Source organism: Lithobates pipiens, unplaced genomic scaffold (assembly GCF_037356315.1).
Source record: "Lithobates pipiens isolate NorthernLeopardFrog02 unplaced genomic scaffold, aLitPip1_a1.2 Scaffold_18, whole genome shotgun sequence".
In the NCBI taxonomy this organism is placed as follows: Eukaryota; Metazoa; Chordata; class Amphibia; order Anura; family Ranidae; genus Lithobates; species Lithobates pipiens.
Genome location: NW_027507758.1, coordinates 655,241,653 through 655,259,272, shown reverse-complemented (window position 1 = coordinate 655,259,272; position 17,620 = coordinate 655,241,653). Strand labels below are relative to the sequence as shown.

The 17,620-nt window shown below is 51.0% G+C and overlaps 1 protein-coding gene across 1 annotated transcript in view; it reads right to left on the bottom strand.

Moving 5' to 3' along the window:
- PLB1 (phospholipase B1) overlaps positions 1-17,620 on the bottom strand; it is a 200,208-nt gene that overhangs the window by 165,440 nt on the left and 17,148 nt on the right. The window contains exons 3-8 of the mRNA XM_077489431.1: positions 14,073-14,133; positions 11,045-11,103; positions 7,192-7,229; positions 6,992-7,035; positions 5,453-5,507; positions 5,311-5,362 (exon numbers count right to left, since the gene is read on the bottom strand). Coding sequence (XP_077345557.1) covers positions 5,311-5,362; positions 5,453-5,507; positions 6,992-7,035; positions 7,192-7,229; positions 11,045-11,103; positions 14,073-14,133 — 309 coding nt within the window. The remainder of the gene's footprint in view (positions 1-5,310; positions 5,363-5,452; positions 5,508-6,991; positions 7,036-7,191; positions 7,230-11,044; positions 11,104-14,072; positions 14,134-17,620) is intronic.

Here is a 17,620-nt window from a genome sequence, read left to right as displayed (position 1 = left end):
ATAGTACAGGAGACAGTCAGAGACTGCAGGCATGGTACAGGAGACAGTCAGGGGCTGAAGGCATGGTACAGGAGACAGTCAGGGGCTGAAGGCATGGTACAGGAGACAGTCAGAGACTCCAGGCATGGTACAGGAGACAGTCAGAGACTGCAGGCATGGTATAGGAGACAGCCAGAGACTGCAGACATAGTACAGAAGACAGTCAGAGACTGCAGGCATGGTACAGGAGACAGTCAGAGACTGCAGACATGGTACAGGAGACAGTCAGTGACTGCAGACATGGTACAGGAGACAGTCAGGGACTGCAGACATGGTACAGGAGACAGTCAGGGACTGAAGGCATGGTACAGGAGACAGTCAGAGACTAAAGGCATGGTACAGGAGACAGTCAGAGACTAAAGGCATGGTACAGGAGACAGTCAGAGACTAAAGGCATGGTACAGGAGACAGTCAGGGACTAAAGGCATTGTGCAGCAAGAAAACAACGCTTGTGGGCTGTTAGGATGGGTGGGCCTGCACCTAGTGATGCCAATGGGAGGAGGAGGCGGGGAGGGCACTGTGCGGAGGGGAGGAGGAGGCGGGGAGGGCACTGTGCGGAGGGGAGGAGGAGGCGGGGAAGGCATTGTCCGGAGGGGAGGAGGAGGCGGGGAAGGCACTGTCCGGAGGGGAGGAGGCGGCAGGGAGGGCACTGTTCGGAGGGGAGGAGGAGGCGGGAGGGCACTGTCCGGAGGGGAGGAGGAGGTGGGGAGGGCACCGTCCGGAGGGGAGGAGGCGGCGGGGAGGGCACTGTCCGGAGGGGAGGAGGCGGCGGGGAGGGCACTGTCCGGAGGGGAGGAGGAGGCGGGGAGGGCACTGTCCGGAGGAGAGGAGAAGGCAGGGAGGGCACTGTCCGGAAGGGAGGAGGCGGTGGGGAGGGCACTGTCCGGAGGGGAGGAGGAGGCGGGGAGGGCACTGTCCGGAGGGGAGGAGGAGGCGGGGAGGGCACTGTCCGGAGGGGAGGAGGAGGCGGGGAGGGCACTGTCCGGAGGGGAGGAGGCGGCGGGGAGGGCACTGTCCGGAGGGGAGGAGGCGGCGGGGAGGGCACTGTCCGGAGGGGAGGAGGAGGCGGGAGGGCACTGTCCGGAGGAGAGGAGGAGGCGGGGAGGGCACTGTCCGGAGGGGAGGAGGCGGCGGGGAGGGCACTGTCCGGAGGGGAGGAGGAGGCGGGGAAGGCACTGTCCGGAGGGGAGGAGGAGGCGGGGAAGGCACTGTCCGGAGGGGAGGAGGAGGCGGGGAGGGCACTGTCCGGAGGGGAGGAGGCGGCGGGGAGGGCACTGTCCGGAGGGGAGGAGGAGGCGGGAGGGCACTGTCCGGAGGAGAGGAGGAGGCGGGGAGGGCACTGTCCGGAGGGGAGGAGGCGGCGGGGAGGGCACTGTCCGGAGGGGAGGAGGAGGCGGGGAAGGCACTGTCCGGAGGGGAGGAGGAGGCGGGGAGGGCACTGTCCGGAGGGGAGGAGGCGGCGGGGAGGGCACTGTCCGGAGGGGAGGAGGAGGCGGGAGGGCACTGTCCGGAGGAGAGGAGGAGGCGGGGAGGGCACTGTCCGGAGGGGAGGAGGCGGCGGGGAGGGCACTGTCCGGAGGGGAGGAGGAGGCGGGGAGGGCACTGTCCGGAGGGGAGGAGGAGGCCGGGAGGGCACTGTCCGGAGGGAAGGAGGAGGCGGAGGGGAGGGCACTGTCCGGAGGGGAGGAGGCGGCGGGGAGGGCACTGTCCGGAGGGGCGGAGGCGGCGGTCCGCTCCCAAGCTACGTCACTTCCGGTATCGGTTTCCGATACTCGTGAAAATGGCTAGAATCTGCGCCAATACCGATACCGGTATCGGTATTGGTGCATCCCTAGTTATCACTATCAGCAAACCCCATATATACCTCCCCAACATTTTGAGATGGGAACGAGGGACACCTATTAGCAAAAGTATGTGGACATAGGACACACCCCTAGCCACGCCCCCTTAAAGGAGAATGATACAAAAAAAATTATTAGTTAAACCCACTAGTGCTTTTACCACTACTATAACTTTATATTGCCTTTTGAAATTTACAAATGCAGCAATTTAGTAATTAGATGAAAGGTTTAGTGCTGGGAAACATTTTTTGAAAGACAAAAAATGCATTTTATATACAACTATACAGATTAGACCAACATGAGGGACAAATGAGGAGGAAAGAGGGACAGAGGGACATTGCACCAAATGAGGGACAGCTGGTAGCTATGCCGATGCAAGGCAGTACCATGCAGCCACCCCTGGAGTGTAGACAGGAAGTAGCTGCACAGAAGCTGCAAAAGTTCAGCAGTCCTGAACTCCAAAAAATAGAGAGACGGGTTATTCTATTACAAATAGGTGGTGATGCTTTAGGATACACAGGGATCTTACAAACTAAATGCCATTAAGGCTAAAGTTTACACCCACTTTAAAGCCGGCCATAGATGGTTCGAATATTGGCTGGTTCAGCAGACACCGGCCAAGATTTGAACCATGTATGGGCAGGCTGATTGTTCCATCGATCTTCTTGGGTACAACCAGAATGTCAGATTTTGGCATGCTACCAATGAAATCAGGAGGAAATGGTAGGTGTATGTTCAAAAACCAGGTCTGTCTAATCCACAATGCAACGGCAGAAAAAAGAACCTAGTGCTCACGGCACGGTGTAACCCCTGTGGATCTTAATCGGCAGACCAGGTGAGTAGATAAAAATAGTAGTAAACTTTATTGCATGTGAACATTCAATAAATAGAAAAAAGATAACATTATAAAACACAGCAATATACCCCAATACACGCATCAGTATGGAGACAAGCCGCCCTTAGGAAGGTTGGTGGGCTAGTACATACTGGCGGTGACACCTGACATGTTTCGGACCTATGTAGTCCTTCTTCAGAGGTTTAAGTCACTTGGGTCATGAAAGTTCTATAATGCAGATATATAAGAAGTCTTATGGCGTGTTTATGTGGTTCCCATCCATCCCGGGTGAAGGGCTTCGACCATAAATAGTATATTAGTGTAGCGCCGGCTCCTGACGAGCAAGCGCTATATGTTTTTTTTTTCTATTTAATATTCCTAAAACCACAGTTGGGTTTTAGGGTTAATTATGCCAAATTATGGTTTCAGTACCAGTCTAGCTGGATTGCACTGGGTTCTCCTCGACCACAGGTGTCACTGCCACCGCTGGCAAGTGTGAGAACGCAGTTGAGATAGGCGTATCGAGTGCCACTTTTCTCAGAACCAGCCCAGTGGGAGTGTCATCCTGCTGTGCATTCTGGGAGAGGGTACTTAAGGTACTGCCATCATGTGCTTTTGGGCTCCGGTCCAGAAGATCTTTCTGTCTGATTGGTCCTGGTCCTCCTGAGCAGCTCCCATGGCCCTCATGGCCTGGGGTGCGGATCCATCCAATTCCGAGTCTCGGGGCTGGATAGCCCGAGGCAAAGTAACTGAAAGGAGGATTCAAAGGTGGTCCGGTGCCGTCTCATCTGTGGAGAGGCCCGGCAACTGGAGAAGCAACCAGGGGAGGACTGTTCTGGAGGAGGCCAGGCACAAGGCTGGCTCCTCTGAAGGAGCCTGGAGGCTCAGTTGAAGGACACTAAATGGATCTACACTCATACGGTATCGCCGGACCGGCTGCGAAATACTGGTACCGTATGATGGCTCTCTAACTTTACCTACGTCCTTCAGTTACATCCAAGTCTGTGGCAGAGACTTTGCTTTACTTAAACACTCTAGGCCTGGTGAGAGGAGGTCTATCCGGTAGCTGTGAGAATCCAGCTGTGAAACTGTAACTCTCTGGACTTCTATTGTGAGAGACTTCCTATCTATTGCAATTCCAAAAAGGTACCTGAATTTCCTTCCTAACCCTCCACCCTTCGTTAAGAGACTGTGTTATCTTTTAAATAAATATCCCAAAAAGAGGATCCAGTGTCAGTTTCTGCAATTCTTTGGGCCATCTACCTCGGGAAACCCCCAGATGCACACGAGGTCAAGAAGGTAAAGGTAAGCCCAATAAAACCAGCAGCTCCTTCGGGGGGGTCAGTGCTACATTAGTAACACAATAATCAGTATATAAAAGTATCAAAAGAGTGCACATATCTTATCACATCTAAGTTGGCAGCAGTAGAAACCGTACTAACAAAATCTACAAATAATTGATACAACCAACCGGAGATCTGATGGTGAATGGTCTCACGGATCGAATTGTGCCGCCATGATGAGCCCAAAGATGGAACCAAGAAGGGTAGGAGGTTCGATCTGTGAGACCATTCACCCTCAGATTTCCGGTTGGTTGTATCAATTATTTGTGTATTTTGTAAGTACAGTTTCTACTGCTGCCAACTTAGATGTGATAAGGTATGTGCACTTTTTTGCTACTTTTATATACTGATTATTGTGTTACTAATGTAGCACTGACCCCCGAAGGAGCTGCTGGTTTTATTGGGCTTACCTTTACCTTCTTGACCTCATGTGTGTCTAGGGGTTTCCCATGGTAGATGTGATAAGATATGTGCACTTTTTTTGATACATTTATATACTGATTATTGTGTTACTAATATACTATTTATGGTTGAAGCCCTTCAACCGGGATGGATGGAAACCACATAAACACGCCATAAGACTTCCAACATGAAATGTGATAGATGTTAGATGTGATAAGATACGTGCACTTTTTTGATACATTTAGATACTGATTATTGTGTTACTAATATACTATATATATCTACATTATAGAACTTTCATGACCCAAATGACATAAACCTCTGAAGAAGGACTACATAGGTCCGAAACATGTCAGGGGTCACCACCAGTATGTACATATGCTAGCCTACCAACCTTCCTAAGGGCGGCTTGTCTCCATACCAATGCGTGTATTGGGGTATATTGCTGTGTTTTATAATGTTATCTTTTTCTATTTATTGAATGTTCACATGTAATAAACTTTAATACTATTTTTATCTACTCGCCTGGTCTGCCTATTAAGATCCTGAGGGGTTACACCGTGCCGTGAGCACTAGGTTCTTTTTTTCTGGCTAGCCGCTAGCAATAATCACTGTGTTCTCCCAGCAGGGTCGGTTCCCCATGCCCACCCTGTCGGGAGAACACAGTAGCTCTGCGCGAGGGATTCCCCCATCAAAACTGACTGCATTGATAGGGAAACCTATGGTTGCAGGAAAGAAAATGACTTCATCTTATGGCCTGCCTTAGCCATACAGTATCGAAACATACAACAATTTTAAACTTTTTCATGGCACATTTTTAATACAAGATTGCACCATCCATCGCACTTACCAAATCTTGCTTGAGAGTTTGCACCAAGTTCTTGGCCTCATCCACCAGGTTACTGAAATGCAAATACAAAGCAGTTTTTAGAAGGTTTTACAAGATCTGGCAGAGCAATGTCCTGAACATACGTTCCTGTCTAAATACTCACTTCTGTGACACCGGCGATACGTTGGAGACGGAGTAATACAATTTTTGTCCAACGTCTGCCAAAGAGGAACACAATAAACATTTTTATACAATAAATGCAACCACTGACCAAATGCTTTCACATTGTTAAGGGGCCGGGTGTATTCTCTTCTGCATTGAGTCATTTTGTAGTTGATAAAAAGGGAAGAAGCCGATCCTGGCAAATGAGATTTCACCAAGATCAACACGTCTTAGCAGATCTCACAGGGGAGTACCTGCAGGGGTTGCAGGGGTCGCAATTGCAACCAGGCCAAACGCTCCAAGGGGGCCTGTGTGGCCCCCTGTACACCTGGATAGGAGGGGCGGCAGCATATAGAGGAACCAATCCCCTCCCTCCTACAGCTGCTAAATGCCCGCTTCTCCTCCTCTCCCTCCGGCAGACATTCAACAGCTGTAGGAGGGAGGGGATCGGTTCTTTCTATCCAGCTTATTAGCGCTCCCCCAGGCCCCTATCATTTTTCCTGGCTCCCCTGTGCTCTCTTCCACTCCCCCCCCCCCCTTTCTCCCCAACAGCTCTGCTGGGTTCTTCCTTCCCCTCTCCTGCCGGCACTGCGGGGGAGGTTTTGTCAGGATGGAGAGAGGAAAGGGGCTGGTAAATGTGTAATTTACCTGTCTCTTCCTTACCTGAATGAATAGAGTCAGTGATCCGTACCGATTACTGAGTCTGTCCCTTCATAACTGAAAACTGTGTTTCCTATGCTCCAGTTTGTGAATGAACAGGAAGCCTCTGTACAGAGCTCTTCCTGTTCCATTCATTCTATGCAGTTGAGGCTGCAGAGATAGAGGGCTGTGTGCTCAATCTCCTTTCTCTGTCTCAAAGGTGAAACATCGGAGGTCTGTTTGGACCCCTGATATCTCACCAAAGCCCCCCCAATGGGGCTCCTGAAAAATTGTAAAAAAATAGTAATAGACAATATTGGAAAAAAAATAAAATAAAGATAACATAGAATGGTAAAAAAAGATAATAAACTAAAATAACAAAAATAATAAACTTCTGACACCAGTGGCGGAAATATCAGGATCGCAAAGGTGGCACTTGCGATGGGCCCTGGCATTCTTCCACCAGGCTCGGAGGGAAGGGCCCCGGGCCAGGGGATCAGGGGGGCCTGTCATGTTTTTTTGCACCAGGGACCCTGAAGATTCTAGTTACGCCTCAATGAATTCTCCTTACTAACATATTTTCTAGTTAAGCTCGGGGTTCACACTGCCCACGACTTCGAAGTTGGATCCCGGCGCAACTTTGACACATCTTGCATGCTACTGACTTAACAGAAGTCAATGCAAGTCCTACCAAAGTCAGACCAAAAGTAGTGCAGGAACCTTTTTCTAAGTTGGAGCACCGATTAGAAGGGTTCCATTGCACCGAATGGGGTCCGACTTCTGATGCGAAAAGTGCTCTAAAGTCAGAGCGATTGTCACATCAGTGTGACCCGGGGTCGGACTACTTTCCTCTACCGGCCTGTGCATAAGATACAATGTAACACAGCGGAAATCTACTCACATGACTCGGTGAGCTGGCTGGCTCGTAGGAGGGTCTGTTCCAGCCTGGTGATAATAACAGAGAAAGCACCGATAAAGAACCGATTCATTCCTATCACTCCTCATAATTTCTCCAAATCTGACACCAATCATATGATATGATCACGTGTCAATCTCCCGCCCCATAGATCTCCGCTCCCCAAGAAAGAATTCCCAGCTTACCTTGCAAACTTGCTCTTGTTGGGGCTGTCATCTGACTTCTGTGGAACACAAGGATACAAGATTGTAAATAAAAGAGCAATATGTCACACACAAGATGTCATACTCAATGGAGGGAGCCATACTGTCTACTTTTATCTTGGGGGGGGGGGCTAGACCCTCTATTAGGTCATGTATCCAGGCCATGGTAGATCTAGTAGTAGGTTGTCCCACGTATCCCGGTCATGGTAGATCTAATAGTAGGTGGTCCCATGTATCCCGGTCATGGTAGATCTAGTAGTAGGTGGTCCCATGTATCCCGGTCATGGTAGATCTAATAGTAGGTGGTCCCATGTATCCAGGCCATGGTAGATCTAGTAGTAGGTTGTCCCATGTATCCAGGCCATGGTAGATCTAGTAGTAGGTGGTCCCACGTATCCCAGTCATGGTAGATCTAATAGTAGGTGGTCCCATGTATCCAGGCCATGGTAGATCTAGTAGTAGGTTGTCCCATGTATCCAGGCCATGGCAGATCTAGTAGTAGGTGGTCCCACGTATCCCAGTCATGGTAGATCTAATAGTAGGTGGTCCCATGTATCCAGGCCATGGTAGATCTAGTAGTAGGTTGTCCCACGTATCCCAGTCATGGTAGATCTAATAGTAGGTGGTCCCATGTATCCCGGTCATGGTAGATCTAGTAGTAGGTGGTCCCATGTATCCCAGTCATGGTAGATCTAATAGTAGGTGGTCCCATGTATCCAGGCCATGGTAGATCTAGTAGTAGGTTGTCCCATGTATCCAGGCCATGGTAGATCTAGTAGTAGGTTGTCCTATGTATCCCGGTCACAATAGATCTAGTAGTAGGTGGCCCCATATATCCCGGTCATGGTAGATCTGGTAGTAGGTGGTCCCATGTATCCTGTCATGATAGATCTAGTGGTAGGTTACCCCGCGTATCTCGGTAATGGCATATCTGGTTGTCAGTGGTCCCATGTATCCCAGTCATGGTAGATCTGATACAAGGTGGTCTCATGTATCCCGCTCTCATAGTAGATTTGTTAGTAGGTGGTCCCATGTATCCCAATCATAGTAGATCTGGTAGTAGGTGGTCCTATGCATTCTGATCATGATAGATCTGGTAGTAGGTTGTCCTATACATTCTGGTCATGGTAGATCTGATAGTAGGTGGTCTCATGTATCCAGGTCTCGGTAGATCTAGTAGTAGGCGGTCCCATGTATCCCGTCATGATAGATCTAGTAGTAGGTTACCCCACGTATCTCGGTAATGGCATATCTGGTTGTCAGTGGTCCCATGTATCCCAGTCATGGTAGATCTGATACAAGGTGGTCTCATGTATCCCGCTCTCATAGTAGATTTGGTAGTAGGTGGTCCCATGTATCCCAATCATAGTAGATCTGGTAGTAGGTGGTCCTATGCATTCTGATCATGATAGATCTGGTAGTAGGTTGTCCTATACATTCTGGTCATGGTAGATCTGATAGTAGGTGGTCTCATGTATCCCGGTCATGGTAGATCTGGTATTAGGTGGTCTCAAGTATCCCAGTCATGGTAGATCTGGTATTAGGTGGTCCCATGTATGCAAGTCATGGTAGATCTGGTAGGGGGTGGTCCTATGTATCCAGGTCATGGTAGATCTGGTAGTAGTTGGTCACATTCAGCTGGACTTGTTCTGTAATGTTGAAGATGGGTTGTATCTTCTCCATGCACTTCTTCAGTAATAATGAGCGTTTACCCCAACCTTGATATCCACACAGGTAGCACAGACACCTTCCTCCAGTCCTCATGGCAGGGCTTGAATGGGCACACCTGGGCACCTCCCAGGGGCTCTAGGCACATAGGGGGCCTGTGATCAGGGCCAGGACAATGGGGGGGGGGGGAGCAGGTGCTGTGTTGAGAGGTGCACTGGTGTTTTGGCTGCTTGTGCCGCTCTTCTTTGACAGGAGTAACTGCAATGTCACCCCTGTCAGAAGGAGCAGCATTGGATGGCTTCTGCTGGAGAGAGGATTCAGCTTTCTCCTCCCTCCTGCAGGGGGCAGAAGAGAGCTGGCACTGAGACTGAGGCTGAGACTCAGCGCAGGAGAGGAAGTGGGAGCTGCTTTCATTGCAGGTGGAAACAGCATTTGTGATCTGTGAGTACAAAGAGGAAAGGAGGAAAAGAGGAAGGGGGACACAACTGTGATGTATGGGGACACTGTGAAAGAGACACCTGATGTATGGGGGAACCTGATGTACGGGGACACTGTGATGGGGGGATCCTGATGTAAAGGGGCACTGTGATGGGGGGATCCTGATGTAAAGGTGCACTGTGATGGGGGGATCCTGATGTAAAGGTGCACTGTGATGGGGGGATCCTGATGTAAAGGTGCACTGTGATGGAGGGATCCTGATGTAAAGGTGCACTGTGATGGGGGGATCCTGATGTAAAGGTGCACTGTGATGGGGGGATCCTGATGTAAAGGGGCACTGTGATGGGGACACCTAATGCGAGCTGGTAGGGGCCCTATTGGTTGTCCAAGAACAGGATGGGAGGGATGAAATTTGTGGAACCCATCTGTTATATGGGCATATGCAGTGGAATGCAAAAGTCTATAGATTGGGGTGATAAAGCAACATCTCAGCATACAAATGGCCCAACGTAGGACAAGAACTCTACAGGTCTAGACTCAGTTTTCCTACATCATAAGTAAAAGGGACGTTCTTTGGAGGACATCCTGTACTTGTTCAATCAACATCCACATATTCCATGATGGTTGGTTGAAGGTGTCGGTGCTCCCTGTGTGGTTATAGATGTTGGGGTCTCTTCCTGGACACTCATTAGATCCGAACTTGGAGAAGAAATGAAACATCTTTACAATTACAGAAGAAGTCCAGTTGACGGCGAGTAACTACTAGCTGGTCCTCTATTAGGTTTTTGTTGCTGTCAGTGAGAGATGACACTTAGTGACGCCCCTGTGACACCGGGACAGGAAATGAAGGCTACAGGGGTCACCGGGACAGGAAATGAAGGCTACAGAGGTAACCGGGACAGGAAATGAAGGCTACAGAGGTAACCGGGACAGGAATTGAAGGCTACAGAGGTAACCCGGGACAGGAAATGAAGGCTACAGAGGTAACCCGGGACAGGAAATGAAGGCTACAGAGGTAACCGGGACAGGAAATGAAGGCTACAGAGGTAACCGGGACAGGAAATGAAGGCTACAGGGGTCACCGGGACAGGAAATGAAGGCTACAGAGGTAACCCGGGACAGGAAATGAAGGCTACAGGGGTCACCGGGACAGGAAATGAAGGCTACAGAGGTCACCGGGACAGGAAATGAAGGCTACAGAGGTCACCGGGACAGGAAATGAAGGCTACAGAGGTAACCGGGACAGGACGGCGCACTAATGGAAACCTGGCCATGGCTCCAACCTTTCCCCGCTGTGCTAAAAAATGTGCTTTTGTTGCCGCCTCTGTCCCTATTTTTGGGATTTGGACACATGAGTTTGATGACCAAGTGATGATTGCGCGTTCCAGGAGACCTCTGGGAGCTGGGGACAAGCTATTGTGCGAAGAGTAACGCCACGAAGGAAGTCAGCATTTGGTCCCGTTTGCCATGAGCCTAAAGCTGGGCACACACCCTGTGGGCTGAACGGAAATAAACGTACAGATTGCTGTACCAATGCTGGGTACACACGGGCCGAAAACTGGCCGAAATCACTTAGTTCGGCGGGACTAGTATTTTTGATAAACATTATGGAAAATATCTCCCTCTGGTGTCCCCTTGTTGGTCCCCTGAGGAAGGACCCCCCACAGATAGAGAACCCAGTGCATGGAATAATAAAGAAGCCATTGACCTTTCAGAATGAGATACTTACAATATTCAAGCTTCGGAGAGTAGAGATGACTTTAATGTCGGAAGGACTCAGAGAATGGACTGGAAGAGATAAAAAATAAATAAATACAGGTTATCGTTGCTCTAGGTGACACTCCTATTGAGGAGGGACTTCTAGAGCCTGCACTATCCCAGGCAGTGTTCTGCCATCTTCCAAATGCCCTCCAGTGGAAATGCCCACAGTAGCAATGAGTGAACAATCTGCTGATTTCTCATGTCAGGTAAAGCAGGAAGCCAAACCTCCGGTACATCTCCCTCCTTGCATATCATATTCCCCGCCTCTTTCTTAGAATGTCTAAATACTCTCTGTGCTGGCCCAGCTCCTCCACCCTGCACCTCCCTACATAATATATCAAGCAACCAGGAGAAGAATGAAGGGGAATACTATAGAGCAGCCTTCATTAAAAATGGGGACCACGGTCCGGACCCGGACCAAGTGACACTCCCACCCAGACTGTAAGCCTGAGAGTCTGCAGCACTAGATCTCTGTTGCACTAACATCATAGGTTGCTAGGATCACCGGGGTCATAGAAACCAATTATGTCACTTGGGCGCCATCTTCAGCAAGTTTCTCCGCCCACTTTCCACCTCCTGCAGCAAGCTTCTTCTTCAAGCCCCCACCCCCTGTCTGCTTGTCTACAGGGACCTATCCATGACTTAGATGGATTCTACCAATCTACAGGTGCCCTGTGATGGTTCACAACTGAAATTTAAGGATGGGCACTCTGATGGGGACGCCTGGTCATTGATGGAAACACACTGATGGGGAGACCTGCTGTATGGGGGCACTATGATGGGGAGACCTGCTGTATGGGGGCACTATGATGAGGAGACCTTCTGTATGGGGGCACTATGATGAGGAGACCTTCTGTATGGGGGCACTATGATGGAACCAACTGGTCATTGATGGGAACACTGTGATGGGGAGACCTTCTGCATGGGGGCACTATGAAGGGGAGACCTGCTGTATGGGGGCACTATGATGCGGAGACCTACTGTATGGGGTCACTATGATGGGGAGACCTACTGTGTGGGGGCACTATGATGGGGAGACCTACTGTATGGGGGCACTATGATGGAAACAACTGGTCATTGATGGGAACACTGTGATGGGGAGACCTTCTGTATGGGGGCACTATGAAGGGGAGACCTGCTGTATGGGGGCACTACGATGGGGAGACCTACTGTATGGGGGCACTATGATGGGGAGACCTACTGTATGGGGGCACTATGATGGGGAGACCTACTGTATGGGGTCACTATGATGGGGAGACCTTCTGTATGGGGGCACTATGATGGGGAGACCTTCTGTATGGGGGCACTATGATGGGCAGACCTGCTGTATGGGGGCACTACGATGGGGAGACCTACTGTATGGGGGCACTATGATGGGGAGACCTTCTGTATGGGGGCATTATGAGGGGGAGACCTGCTGTATGGGGGCACTATGATGGGGAGACCTGCTGTATGGGGACACTATGATGGAAACAACTGGTCATTGATGGGAACACTGTGATGGGGAGACCTTCTGCATGGGGGCACTATGAAGGGGAGACCTGCTGTATGGGGGCACTATGATGGGGAGACCTGCTGTATGGGGGCACTATGATGGGGAGACCTGCTGTATGGGGACACTATGATGGGGAGACCTGCTGTATGGGGGCACTCTGTAGGGTGACACCTGATTAATAGGGGGACTGTGAGGAACACCTGTTCATTGATGGGGACACCTGCTCTCCTATGAGGTCCATCTAATGGGGACACCTGATCTATGTCTATGGGGGCACACTGATTTGGGCAACTGATCTATGGGGGCACACTGATGGGGCACCCGATCTATGGGGGCACACTGATGGGGCACCTGATCTATGGGGGCACACTAATGGGAAAACCTCATCTATGGAGGCACTCTGATGGGGACACCTGATATAAAGGGGCACTCCAATGAGGGAACCTTGTGTATGGGGGCACTCTGATGGGAACACATGATGTAGGAGGGCACTCCGATGGGGGAACCTGACGTAAAGGGGCACTCTGATGGGAAAACCTCATCTATGGGGGCACTCTGATGGGGACACCTGATATAAAGGGGCACTCAAATGAGGGAACCTGACATAAAGGGGCACTCTGATGGGAATAAATACTGTGGAATTTCTATGGAATTTCTCATTTTTTGATAGACGTACAGTACAATGTCTACAATCTGAGTCATCATACAGTCTTGAGATTCAAACCCCCCCCCCCCCCCCCCTGGAAGAAAATTTTAGTGAATGGACCTCCTTCAATTCAATACCCCCACTATAGAGTATCATTTGAGTGGCAGCTGGGGCTGCTGATATTGCATCCAAGATGGCGGCACTCAGAAGCGGTCTCAGGGCTTTTGGATGACTACACAGGGGAGGAGATTACAAGTAAATGAATTATAGTAAATGCTCATATAATCGAATGAGAATATTTTTGTTGAATGAATGGACTTGTGACAGGTGCTCTTTAATTAGCCCTTCCACAACTACCTACCTTGTGCACTCGCAGTAGCTCTGACTATTTCAGCTTTCATACTTTCCGCAAATTCTTGTAGATTTGAAGTGAAGCTGAACTTCTAACAGTAAAGCTTTTCCTCCATTCATTAGCCAGAAGCCTGTTCTGTGCACCCCTCTGATCTAGGTTCACTTGTTCAGTCGGTCCCGACACCCCCCGACACTGACAGAGGCCATGAAGAAAGATTTTTCCTTCTATAAGACAAAACGGTCAGCCACCTCGCTGGGGTTTCGGGTTTTATTCGGCTGTCAGTATTTGAATTGATAAAAGTGTTTTGGACTTTCTATTTCTATCCGTCTCGGGTCACTATACAGATGATTTCCACTCCTCGGGACATTCAGACTTTAAACATATAAAAGTTTCACACCAGGAAAAAAAAAAAAAAAAAAAACCCTTTGAAAAAGTTCTCAGTGTCTGCATACAATGAATGGAGGAGGGAGAGAGGAGTCCTTGTGGAGAGGAGAGTCACTCACCTGACGTTGGCTCCACTCCAGATCGAATGTTTGTATTACGATTACACGGGAACAGATATCTCTGCGGAAGATAATAAGAGTTTAATGAACTACAAAGGAACGCGTTAGCCTTTGTACCCTCCCCCCACTCATTTACTCCTCCGATCAATATTTTTTACTTCGAAAAGTGCCATCTGAATGTTATCTAAGGAATCCATATCCATGTCCTGAGATACAGTATGTTCTAGATGGGGGGTCACCAACCTTCCTAAACTCACAATTTTGAATCCCGCGGACCACTAACATGAATTTTACATTCCTTATACACACAATGCTCCGGCTCTCTGCCCCACTAACCCCAATCACACTGCTGCCTTATACACACAATGCTCCGGCTCTCTGCCCCACTAACCCCAATCACACTGCTGCCTTATACACACACAATACTCCGGCTCTGCCACCCTCCCTCCAATCACACTGCTGCCTTATATACACAATGCTCCAGCTCTCTGCCCCCCGGATCACACTGCTGCCTTATACACACAATACTCCGGCTCTCTGTCCCCCTCCCCCCAATCACACTGCTGCCGTATACACACAATGCTCCAACTCTCTGCCCCCCTCCGCCCAATCACACTGCTGCCGTATACACACAATGCTCCAACTCTCTGCCCCCCTCCGCCCAATCACACTGCTGCCGTATACACACAATGCTCCAACTCTCTGCCCCCCTCCGCCCAATCACACTGCTGCCGTATACACACAATGCTCCAACTCTCTGCCCCCCGGATCACACTGCTGCCTTATACACACAATGCTCCAGCTCTCTGCCCCCCGGATCACACTGCTGCCTTATACACACAATACTCCGGCTCTCTGTCCCCCTCCCCCCAATCACACTGCTGCCGTATACACACAATGCTCCAACTCTCTGCCCCCCTCCGCCCAATCACGCTGCTGCCGTATACACACAATGCTCCAACTCTCTGCCCCCTGGATCACACTGCTGCCTTATACACACATTGCTCCGGCTCTCTGCCCCCCTACCCCTGGATCACACTGCTGCCTTATACACACAATGCTCCAGCTCTCTGCCCCCCGATCACACTGCTGCCTTATACACACACAATAATTTGGCTCTCTGCCCCCCGATCACACTGCTGCCTTATACACACAATGCTCCAGCTCTCTGCCCCCTAGATCCCATTGCTGCCTTATACATACATTGCTGCGGCTCTTTGCCCCTCCCCCCGATTACACTGCTGACTTATACACACAATGCTCCAGCTCTCTGCCCCCTCCCATCACATTGCTGCCTTATACACACAATGCTGTGGCTCTTTGCCCCCCACCGATCACACTGCTGCCTTATATACACAATGCTCCAGCTCTCTGCTCCCCCCCCGATCACACTGCTGCCTTATACACACAATGCTCCAGCTCTCTGCCCCCCCGATCACACTGCTGCCTTATACACACATTGCTCCGCCTCTCTGCCCCCCTACACCTGGATCATACTGCTGCCTTATAAACACAATGCTCCAGCTCTCTGCCCCCCCCCCCCCGATCACACTGCTGCCTCATACACACAATGCTCCGGCTCTCTGCCCCCCTCCCCCTGGATCACACTGCTGCCTTATACACACAATGCTCCAGGTCTCTGCCCCCCCCCCCCCCCACCACACTGCTGCCTTATACACACAATGCTCCAGCTCTCTGCCCCCCGATCACACTGCTGCCTTATACACACATTGCTCCGGCTCTCTGCCCCCCCCGATCACACTGCTGCCTTATACACACATTGCTCCGGCTCTCTGCCCCCCCCGATCACACTGCTGCCTTATACACACATTGCTCCGCCTCTCTGCCCCCCTACACCTGGATCATACTGCTGCCTTATAAACACAATGCTCCAGCTCTCTGCCCCCCCCCCCGATCACACTGCTGCCTCATACACACAATGCTCCGGCTCTCTGCCCCCCTCCCCCTGGATCACACTGCTGCCTTATACACACAATGCTCCAGGTCTCTGCCCCCCCCCCCCCCCCCCCACCACACTGCTGCCTTATACACACAATGCTCCAGCTCTCTGCCCCCCGATCACACTGCTGCCTTATACACACATTGCTCCGGCTCTCTGCCCCCCCCGATCACACTGCTGCCTCATACACACAATGCTCCGGCTCTCTGACCCCCTCCCCCTGGATCACACTGCTGCCTTATACACACAATGCTCCAGCTCTCCTATCCTTATGGTCCTTATTTTCGGCAGCTGGACGTGTTGAGCCGCATCATACCAAAGACTTGGTAGAGTGGATGACCAAGCCCTCCTCATCCTCTCTCATCCTCTCTCACCCAGGCTCAGGGTACTAGCAAAGCAGCTGCCAACATGTCCTCGTCTCAATGTCATCATCAGTGACTCCTTTCCTAGATCCACCATGTCCTCCTGAGGAGTCCCCTGAACTCTTTGAGCACAGTGTTGGGTACATGCTCCAGGAGGATGCCCAGTGTTTTGTAGGCTCTGATGATGACACTCAGCTAGAGGAAGGCAGTAGTGTGAGTGCAGAGAGAGGGGATGCTCAAGAAGGACAGGAATCTGGCAGTCATGTTCCACCAGCTGCAGCATACTGCCAGGTTTTCTCCAGTGATGACGAGGGAGGGGATGATGAGGGCACTGACTCCACGTGGGTGCCTGATAGGAGAGAGGAGGAGGAGGAGGAGAAGGAGGAGGAGGCCCATCTCCAACGAGGCAGGATGCCCTCCGGGGGCCAGCTTGGGGGCAGCACACCGACTGAATCACACCGCAGAGCTCCGCCTGTGCAGGGCGCTGCCTCTGCACGTTATTCCAAGAGTTCTTTGGTGTGGGCCTTTTTTGAGATGAGTGCATCAGATCGCACCGCTGCTATTTGCAACATATGTCTCAAGCGTATCTCGCGTGGCCAAAACATCAGCCGTTTGGGCACCACATGCTTGACCAGACATATGTTGACCTGCCATGCAGCTCGTTGGCAAGCTTACCTCAAAGACCCACATCAAAGAACAAAGTGGACCTCTCCTTGCTCCTCATCAGCTGGGATCTCCAACCCCACTAGACCTTCAGTCCTCTCTGAAACCTGCTCTGAGAGGAATGAAGGTGTAGAATTAGGTGTGTCACAGCCAAGTGCTTCCGGGCACTCTGCTAGCGGTACACCCACGTCCGATTATAGCAGGCAATTGTCCCTGCCCCAGCTGCTGGACCGGCGAAAGAAGTTCACTCCCAGCCATCCACATGCCCAGAGGTTGAATGCTAGCTTGGCTAAATTGCTAGCACTTCAACTGCTGCCTTTTCAGTTGGTAGACTCGGCCCCCTTCCGTGAGCTTGTGCAATGTGCGGTTCCTCAGTGGCAGGTCCACAAACGCCATTCCAGCTCTCTACCGGCATGTGGAAGGCAATGTCCTTGCCTCGCTGGACAGGGCGGTCAGTGGTAAGGTGCATATTACCGCTGACTCATGGTCCAGCAGGCATGGACAGGGACGTTACCTATCCTTCATGGCCCATTGGGTCACTCTTCTGGCAGCTGGGAAGGATG